General features: G+C 45.8%; 1 protein-coding gene across 1 annotated transcript; it reads left to right on the top strand.

Moving 5' to 3' along the window:
* Positions 1-222: 222 nt before the first annotated feature.
* On the top strand, positions 223-8,128 carry LOC147889938 (transducin family protein / WD-40 repeat family protein). Its single transcript, XM_087390546.1, has 12 exons — positions 223-674; positions 824-1,872; positions 1,984-2,160; positions 2,480-2,596; positions 2,743-2,847; positions 2,984-3,118; positions 6,109-6,164; positions 6,253-6,358; positions 6,480-6,596; positions 6,685-6,808; positions 6,887-7,017; positions 7,136-8,128. Exons 1-12 carry the CDS (start codon positions 362-364, stop codon positions 7,664-7,666), a joined length of 2,961 nt encoding a protein of 986 aa, XP_087246672.1. The 5' UTR covers positions 223-361; the 3' UTR covers positions 7,667-8,128.
* Positions 8,129-9,850: the final 1,722 nt, after the last annotated feature.

Here is a 9,850-nt window from a genome sequence, read left to right as displayed (position 1 = left end):
TCAAACCACTCGATCGTTTACAACGTGCTCACTCATGATGCTTGACTTCAAAACGAAAACGAAACCACCCCTTGAAGGCAGGCCTCGTGAATGTAATTCATCTTGTTAGTTTTGGTGGTAGAGTAAGATTGACACTTTATTTTAGGCAACAAGGGCTCAAGAGAAGTGAAGTGAAAGTTAATCATTGACTATCCGAGTTGCCTAATGCTTTCCCGCCAAATGGCTTCGAGTTTTCGTTTTTTGGCGGTTTCTGTTTGAGAGTCCAAGCTCTGGAGGAGAACGAACATTCAACACAGCGTTGATCGTCGAGAGCTTCAGAGGAGGCACGGCGTCGACGAAGAAGGAGCAGGTTTGGGGGGAGATGGCGAAGAATTTGAGAGGAGGAGGAGGAGGAGGAGCGGGGCGCGTGGGTATGGTGGCGGTGGAGGGCGCAGAGGAGGAGGGCCGCGGAGATGGGTGCTGCTGTATTGCCTGGGACTCCCACGCCACCCACCTCATCGCCTCCACCTCGCATTCCCTCATCTTCTTGCTCTCTTCCTCCTCCTCCGCCCCTTCCCCTCCCCGTCGCCTCCTCCCCCATCGCTCCGCCGTCACCGCCCTCTCCCTCTCCCCCTCCTCCCTCACCCTCGCCTCCGGCTCCCTCGACCACTCCGTCAAGCTCTTCTCCTATCCAGGTCCTTCCTTCCTCCATCGCCATTGCCATAGCCACTCTCTCCTCTCTGCTTCTTCTTCTTCTTCTTCTTCTTGCTCTCGTCTTTCCTTCTCGCTTTCCATCGTTGTCATTTGCAATTTGAACCTTTGCTTACCGATTTTGTCTTCACAGACGGGGAATTCCAGAGCACCATCACCCGCTTCACCCTTCCCATCCGCTCCGTCGCCTTCAGCTCCACCGGTGCACTCCTCGCCGCCGCTGGCGAGGATGACGGCATTAAACTCATCAGTACCATCGATAGCTCCATCGTGCGCGTCTTCAAGGGCCACAGTATGCCCGTCATCAGCCTCGCCTTCGACCCCGTCAACGATTACTTGGCGTCAGCGGGCAGCGACGGGACTATCATGTGCTGGTCACTCTCATCAGGCAAGCGAGTGCACACCTTTTATCATGCGGCACCCAACACGGATTTGAACAACAGTGGGAGGAACGAGATAGCTTGGCACCCCAAGGGGGACGTGCTGGCAGTTCCTGGCAGGAAGAATGGCGTCGATGTGGTTATGTACGATCGAGATACTGGCGAGAAGGTCTTCAGCTTGAAGGGCGGGCACTCTGCCGTTGTTGGCTTCCTGGCGTGGTCGCATAACGGCAAGTATCTTGCAACCGCGGCGGGGGATAATCAGGTCATACTATGGGACGTCGACAATCGACAGGACTTCGATTGCCAGAAGTTTGATGCTCAGATTTGTAGTCTGGCCTGGAAGCCGAAAGGGAATGCGTTGGCTCTGATCGATTGCGATGGAAAATACGGCGTTTGGGAGTCCGTCGTGCCTGCCCACATGACTCTTCCCAGCGAAAACTCCACGCTTCCCTCCGCAATCGACAGGGAAGATCTCCTGCATTTCAGCGACGACGAGGAACATGTGAGCGAGAGGAGCGAGGGATCCTCGGACAGGGATCTGAGTCCTGGAGTCGATTACAAGCGATCCAAGGAGAAGGATCGTCGTGAGATCAAGCAATCCTCTTTGTTGTTGAAGCCTAATGAAAGTGAACCTCAGAAGAAATGCCTGGCTGCTGGAGTGATGCCAGCATCGCCCCTCTTGCAGAGCCCTTTTCAGCCTGGCTCTACGCAGCAGGTTTCCGGAAAGCGCCATTTCCTCACCTACAACCTCACAGGAAGTGTCACCAGCTCCCAAATCGAAGGCCTTTCCCACGTCGAGGTTCTTCCCTGGTCAAGCAGACTGCTTGCAATACTCTGCTAGTACGTGTTTCTCCGTTTGAATCCTTCGACTTGAGCTTCATGAAGCTTAAACTGGACGGCTGATTGGCAGGTGGAGTTTCACGACACAGGCAGAGGCGTTCGTGTTCCAGCAATGACGGATTATTTTGGATTCACCATGGCTGCCATGAATGATGCTGGGAGTGTGTTTGCATCCCCTCGGCAAGGGGAGAAAAGTCCAAGCACTATCCTTTACCGACCTTTCAGTAGTTGGGCGAGTAATAGCGAGGTTAGAATGAAGACCTTTCTATGATTTCCATGATTTCGGTGCACTCACACCATATCCTTGTATTTCACCGGTTGAATTTCACAAAATCCAGCAGTTTTTATCTGCGTCTCCAAACTTAACGGCTATGATTTTACCTGCTTGTAAAACCAGTCAACCTACGTATGGCAAGAATTCCTGAAATTTGGACGGTTGTCCTCACTTTGACATTTCGGATGGACTGTGCCCATGACTTCATTCTTGCTCTCAAGTCAATCTGTCCTATGTCAATGTCATAAGGGTACGCTGAATTTGGTAAATGTGGTTTTCATGCATGCTGTAGTGGTCAATGCGTCTTGTAACAGAAGAAGAGGCGAGAGCCGTGGCTGTTGGTTCTGGTTGGGTAGCTGCATCAACGAGCCTGAATCTTCTTCGCCTTTATTCTGAAGGGGGCTTGCAGGTGCAAATGTTAATTCTAAACTCTTGTAGTGGCTCAGATAGCAGTTCCATGCTTGTCCTATGAAACAGACAATAAACTGTATGGATCCCTGTACACTTTTAAATGGAATATTTTTTCTCTAACAGGTCGTCTTTCACTAATTGCAGACTTCTTTGCTGTCCATAGCGGGTCCAGTAGTGACTATGGTAGGTCATGGGGAGCTTCTTGCTGTAGTCACTCACGCTGGGCTGCCCTTCTCGTGTGGCCAGCAGGTAAACTGACAAGACAATTGCAAGCTCTCTAAACTTCAATGTCATTGGCAGTTTAGATGAATCGCATGTTTTCTTCATGGCAACAAAGAGCTTGCGAGTCCTCACTGAATTCGTTGTTTGAATTCGTTTTTTGAAGGTGATGAACTTCGTTGTCCTGAACATCGCGGATCGGAGTAAAGTCATGGAAGGACCACTCCCCATAAGTCCTGGTTCTCACCTGGCTTGGTTGGGCTTTAGCGATGCCGGCTTTCTAAGCTCCTATGATTCCAAGGTATAAGCAAAATGTTTTTAATATGGCGAGAGATTTGAATTATCTTCAAGGTAGGCAATAAACTCCATCATATTGTGATCTTTGCACTTAGAAGGCACACCAGAAGGACCAAGCCAAGGAAAGAGTCAAATTTAGATGAGGCACATACCGCGGCGGCTGTAGAAGCCTTCCTACTGCATGCTCATTGTGTTCGGCATGAGAGCAGTGAGTTAAGGTATGTAGACAGGGGCGTGACCATGCTCACGTTAAACACAGAGCAACAGTCTGTGGAGCTTGGATATTTGGATTCTTTAGTGAAGGTGGAAGACGGCCAGAGTTGTGTAGTCAGTGTGGCTGAGGATATGGTTTTGTCATAAGCAATAGATATGAGGATCAGGCTGGACACTCATGGTTGGAGCATGATAAGCTTGGTAATACAACTGGAGCATCAATTAAAAGTTACATGCATAGACTTCCACTAATGGTGGGCATGTCAGATAGGTGCTTGGCTTGCTGTGATGGCAAGCAACATCGGCACACAGTCCCAAGCAGGCTATATGGTTCAGCCTTAAACCCACGGGAATTGGTAGACCTCGATGTAGGTGTGGAAGTAAACTCAAGCTCAGTATCCTTCATGGAATTTGTTGTTGATTTCAATACAATTATTTGGGCGCATAAGTTCTTGGGAGTGTTCTCAGGAGCATTCATTGTGGAGGCAATTGGTGCTTGCTGCATGACGTGGTCCTGAAGGGTGGTCATAAGGTCTTCCAAGAGATTTGAGTTTCAGGTAGAGGCAATTGTTCCAGAGGTCATTCCATCTTCAGCTCCATGAAATTGGAGGTGCAGGACAGGCCCTTCCAGGACTGTATTGAGACTGGCGAGGCATTAGCAGCAGCTGACGCTACGATGATGTTGGATGACTCGCAGTTCTAGTGAGGACTCATCAGGGAGCTTGGCTCGGGAGACCATTGGATGTAGTTTCAGAGTTTCTGGATGGATTCCTATTGAAGGGGATCTAGGTAGACAGCCACATGGCACAGGATTATTGGATGGAGGGCCCAATGGAGGACCTTACGCTGCCCTTACGGCAGCCCATCTGTGTCTCCATACATAACAGTCCAATGGACTCCATACCCATGTGAGGTCTGAATGAACTGCCAAGATGGAACCCCAGGTGTTAGCCCCATTGTCATCCTCAAATGGAGGCTAACATGGTCTGCAGTGACCCTACTTTTTTGGCACCTCTGAATGACCCAATGTGGACCATCTTATGTGATGCTCCATCTGCTCCTTTCAACCCTTTTTGGTGACTTCGTTGGCCCTTCAAGGCAGGCCTTGCCGTACCTAGTTGTTGGATGTCTAGTCCCAACCAGGCAACTGGTTGGATCCTGAGTAACCAGAGCAACCTGTTGGTTAGGACTGCTTGGTTGCCTGGAAAGTGGCTGGCATATTTCAGCTTGTGTTTGGTAGGCTAAGTGGCTGCCCTATCGGTTTTTAACCTCCTTTTTGTAGCAAATTTGTAACTAGATATAAAAGATTAACAAACAATAGAACTACTGCAAGCACAAGAACTTCTATTATAGAGAATACTCAGAGGACTACATTGCTTCAGTGCATCTGCACTCGGATAACATCGAGCCATGATAAGGAGAAGCTGGAGAGGATCGTGGGATCACTAGAGTTGTGGGCACAGCGAAAATGCTAGCGAAATTAAAGGAGAGATCACAGCAAAGAATCTCCTACAAAAGAGCTCCATACTTTACGTGCCCATGCACAAAGCTCTCCATGCAAACTAACACATGTCAACCTCCTTAACCTAACTAGACCTTTGCTGATTACCCATACACAGTTTGCCTCCCAACACTTTTGTGTAGTTTATATACAGATCCATTGCAAAGTACCACCATGGACACACATGGAGATTAGGTTTACACTCCCTATGCATGCTTATATCATACTTCCACTGGCAGTGAGGCTTGCATACATGCTAACATAGATGTATAAAGCTTGAAGACAAAAAACAAGACGAATGCTCATAAAGCATTCAAAAGGCCTGCCTCAAATGTGTAGCTTGGAAGAGAAAGAGAGAGAGAGAGAAGACTTCAATGTGCATGAAGGAGAAGAGGGGGGAGAGAGAGGGGGGTGGGCTTGCCTTCAAATAGAAAGAGAGAGAAACAGGGAGGAATAGGTGGAGATAATCAATCATAAAAAACAAAAAACACACAAGTGGACCAATAAACAATTCACAATAAAAACTTTAAAAATTTCTGAATTTTGCCCATCTCCAAAGCTGAAGCCTTCACTAAGGCTACCTACGGCAGGCTAAAAATCGGACATGACACTGTTTTGGGTTGCAACTGTTTCTCTTTGAAGAGGTGACTTCCTCTTTATTCTCGTTAATCCTGGGTGGCTACTCAAGTGGATGCCCTTTTTAGGCCCGCCTCTTCCCCACCTTCCTTCTCTTGCTACTGATCGGCTTTGGGATGAAGAGCCCCCGTAATAGCACCATGTAGCAATCAATGCATGAACTTGACTGGCATACATTAGATACCTTCATATTATTGCTGTTCTTGGAGGGGCCCGTGAAGACTTGTGTGCTATTCCAACCTAGGCTGGGAGTATCTCAATAAAGTGTCACAATCGTGCATCTGGGGTACAAAACGTGACTTGCCACTTAATCCTATACAAGAACGGATGCATATGGTGTGATGACTAGGATGCAAAATGCACAGTTTCAAAGGAGCAACACAAGTTTCTGACCTCATGATCTGGTCCATCTTGGGTCCTTAAAATTTTGTAAATATCATCGTCAAATTTGTACAAACATGCAGACCTGCTGCAGAAAACCATGTTCAACCCAAGAAAATGTCTCTGCGCAAGCTAGATATTGATTTAGCTCCCCCAATTTTGATGCAAAGATTTTTACTGAAATAATTCACGACTTTAACCTACAACTTGAATACTTGACAACCCTTTCGTTACAGTTTGGTTCTTATGTTTCTATCATGCAGGGACTCCTTCGGGTTTACAACACAGAATATGGGAGCTCCTGGATACCTGTTTTTTGGTACTATATTTGGTAGCATTTTTTGGAGTGATGTAAATTTCAGTTTTGTCAGCATCTTGTTGAGAACCATCTGATGTATGCCATACAGTGCATCAAAAGAGGCGAAAAGTGAGGGTGAAAGCATTTGGATGGTGGGTTTAAATTTTACTCAAGCTTTCTGTGTGGTCTGCAAGCCTTCAGAAAAGGAGCCTCAGGTAAACCAAGCCATTATAAATGCTGACACTAGTCCTTTTCTCTGAAGTCTACAGTGTATGCATTTGTCTTCGTAAGTGATCAGTAAAGTTTGTCTGAAAACGTTTCTTAATGCATTGGCAGGTTTCACCTAAGCCTATCCTCAGTGTGTTTAATTTGTCGTTGCCGCTGGCTTACTCTGATTTGGGAGCGGACAGTTTGGAAAATGAATATCTGCTTGGGAGCTGGCACCTTGCACAGGTTTATATTATCTTGTTCACTTGCACGATTAGAGCGAGCTTACTTTCTATGGTGCACAAACTTTTAACCGTCGTCTTTTTATAACTAGAGCCGGCAGAGGGCGGACGAGGCAGCCCGTATGGGCGAAGAGGAAGATCAGGATGAAGATGTCTTGAAGTTGGAAGCAAACCTTGATCGCTGTATTCTACGCCTGATAGCAGCAGCCTGTAAAGGTATTAACTCAGTTTTCCATACTATTCCACATCTCGTTGCCACCATAACCTTTAAGAATACGGATACAACTTGTGCAGGGGACAAGCTTGTCAAAGCAGTGGAGCTCACGAAAATTCTCACATTAGACAAGTCTTGGAAAGGTGCTATCAAACTTGTCAGTGCCATGCGGTTACCTGCATTAGCTGAACGTCTGAGTGCCCTTTACGAGGTGACCCTTTTCTCCAAACCTGGTTTATGTGTAGTTGAATATGGTATCCCTGCCAAGAAGTTCTTTAGCTATTGATTTTGACCATTTTACACGTATAATCAACTCACCTATGATGCAGGAGAAGCTAGTACAAGAGTCATCGCAAAGGCCACCTCGTCAAGGGACAGATCAACTATTGGCACATGAGTCAGCACCTCGTTCTGATATGAAGCCAAGGGATACACGTTTCTCTTCTGTACCATCTTCGGTATCGATACCCAAGGTTCCAGGACTTGAACCTCCCACCTCACTTCAACATTGTTTGCCCAAATACGCATCCCCAATTGTTCCAAAGTCAGGGATTGATAGAAAGAACGTTAATGAAACTACAATAAGCTCTCGGATACGCGGATCGAGATCAACAGATGGTGACCAAATCAGTGTAGATTTAGACGAACGGACGCCTTCTACTGCTGTCAAGGAGACGCCAGTCCAGAGACCTAGTAATCCGTTTGCGCGATCCTCAGATTCATCTTCAAACACAGATGGACAGTCAAAAGTCTCTATCCTTCAGTCGTTGAAGAGAATGCGAGGGCCTGGGAATGAAACAAAAGAGAACAGAAGTAGTCTCAACCTCCAGCCGGCCAAATCGGCCAAGACTGCTGCTTGAGTGTATCTTTGTCTTGCTTTTGTTTGTCTGGATTTTGATCAAAGAAGTATGTAAAGAACGATGTACAATATGGGAAATATATTGTTACGGGCTTACGTCATGGAGGGAAAAAGGGGGAAATAACGATGGCTATTTTGGATGCTTTTCTGTTTGAAGAGCCTAATTAGGATGTTTTTCGTATGATGCATGACATAATGATCCAAGGGAAAATGAGATATGCTATAAAAGAAATGTTACATCAATGGTTCTCAAGAGTGGGAAATAGCACCTCGAGGACTAGAGCATGGAGTGAAGAGTGGGAAATAGCACCTTGAGGTCTAGAGCATGGAGTGAAGAGTGGGAAATAGCACCTTGAGGTCTAGAGCATGGAGTGCTATTTCCCATGGTCCCACCCTATTTCCCACCTATTTCCCCTCTATTTCCCATGTTGCATTTGCACACCATAACGGAAATAGCTATTTCTAGGCCCTTTAACAGGGTTGAGGATGTAACAACCAAATGCCGTCTTCTCTCCTCCTAGGATGAGTCATCAAATTGAAGGAAATCCTTTGCAAGGTGATCCATTATGTAAACTTTCACAAAAGTTCATATTTTCTTCCCTTAAAGCTTAATCACCCATGCTCTCTAATCGAAAGTTTTGGCTTGATTTTAAGATCCAAGAGCTCTTTTGTTTCGAAGAGGATTAAGGGCATTTTAATTTCCTTTCTAAATTCCTATATTTTTCTTTATTACTTTTTCTTTCTTGGTTTTTCCCTAATGTTCTTATATTTTCCTTGTATTTTTACTTTTTTCTTAATTTACTTTTTCCCTTTTTTATTTAGTGCCGCTTAATTTCTTTCTTTCATTCAAATATATGAACTAAAAAGTCAACCTTCCCTATTTTTCAGTATTTTCTTCTATTTTACTAATTAAAATTTTCTAATCGAAGCACTATCTTATAATCCTAAAGGCTATTCCTATTCTATCCCTTCCAAACCCTTGCCGTTTGATTTCACAGCTTTCCATCTATCTCCTTGACTCTACAACTACCCTCCTTCCTAGCCTATTTAACATGACTTAATTCTAAGGAATAAATGAGTGACTAAGTATGAGGTTACACAAATAACAATAAAATATTGAAGTAAAAAACAAAGAATATGAATAAATAATATATATATATATATATATAGAGAGAGAGAGAGAGAGATATTAACATCCACGGGAGGCCTCACGGGCCTATGGGACAAAGTACACAAAAGTCGAACTCATACAAGCTTGAGTGTGTTGAAGCAAAGGGTACACTAGGACCCTTGCTGATAATCATAGAAAAATTCAACTACAATTGCATAGTGGGCCAAATCAATCAATCTATCCAGGTGTTGGGATGAATTCAAAGCTTGGTACAGTGATGGCTCTCTCGTGGGCTTAAAAGATGTCTCGTATTTGTGTCTATCAAGCTATCTCGCGTTGTGGTGGGGGACGCGGTCTCCTCGCTCTCTGGACTCTCTAGGCTATGTTTAGTGTGACCCCTCGTCTCTATCGATCTCCCCTGAGGAAAGTCGTGATAGGTCAGACCTCAATAGAGTGTACTCTGGGGGCTCTTTGTCGCGCATGTGATCTTTGTGCCCCTCTCTCGGTGGTACTATGTTAGCTGGCCATCCAGACTTTTCTCATATCGGCTAGCTCCTCCTCCTCCACTCCACTGTGTCTGAGGGTTGACTCAAATGTATAGAAGTTCGAGATGTGTGAAGCTAGAGGAGGTCTAACTGTATGATATAGTTGATCTCATCTCGCAGGATCGACTCAGGAGGTGCATCCATGTTGTACTGAAAGGGGTGAAGCCTATCCATTTGGATACCGTGCCTGGCAAGCCATGTGGATATGCGTGCATACCATGTGTCTACCCCACTCTCTACGAGTCATCTAAATGACTCTAGGGCCAACCTCAGAAGTCTCTAGTGGGGTAAGTCCCAGACTCTATGGATGAAAGTCATTGTCTGAAAGATGGCATCAGCCTAGAGAGGTGTCATGGTGGCAAACTCTGCCTATACTATCTCATGTGGAACTGAGGGCTTACATTGGATCATCCTGGATCCCATTGTCACCTGTAGCTGCTCAAAGCTCCTCCAGTCTATCCTCGAAAGATTGCACCCCTAGAAAGGTGATGCATACATGACAGTCGATCGCACCAGTGTGTGTGTGTGT

This window comes from Dipteris shenzhenensis, chromosome 19, assembly GCF_047967505.1.
Source record: "Dipteris shenzhenensis isolate YYH24624 ecotype China chromosome 19, Dip_SZ_1.0, whole genome shotgun sequence".
Classification (NCBI taxonomy): Eukaryota; Viridiplantae; Streptophyta; class Polypodiopsida; order Gleicheniales; family Dipteridaceae; genus Dipteris; species Dipteris shenzhenensis.
The sequence above is the reverse complement of the archived record's forward strand: the minus strand, read 5'-3'. Positions and strand labels throughout refer to the sequence as shown.

Bases quoted from the DNA above. Each gene is read 5' to 3' on its own strand.
- LOC147889938 (XM_087390546.1), top strand. From the start codon at position 362: ATGGCGAAGAATTTGAGAGGAGGAGGAGGAGGAGGAGCGGGGCGCGTG. The intron at 2,597-2,742 runs GTGCAAATGTTA...CACTAATTGCAG, and splicing joins ATTCTGAAGGGGGCTTGCAG to ACTTCTTTGCTGTCCATAGC. The intron at 6,165-6,252 runs GTACTATATTTG...TATGCCATACAG, and splicing joins TCCTGGATACCTGTTTTTTG to TGCATCAAAAGAGGCGAAAA.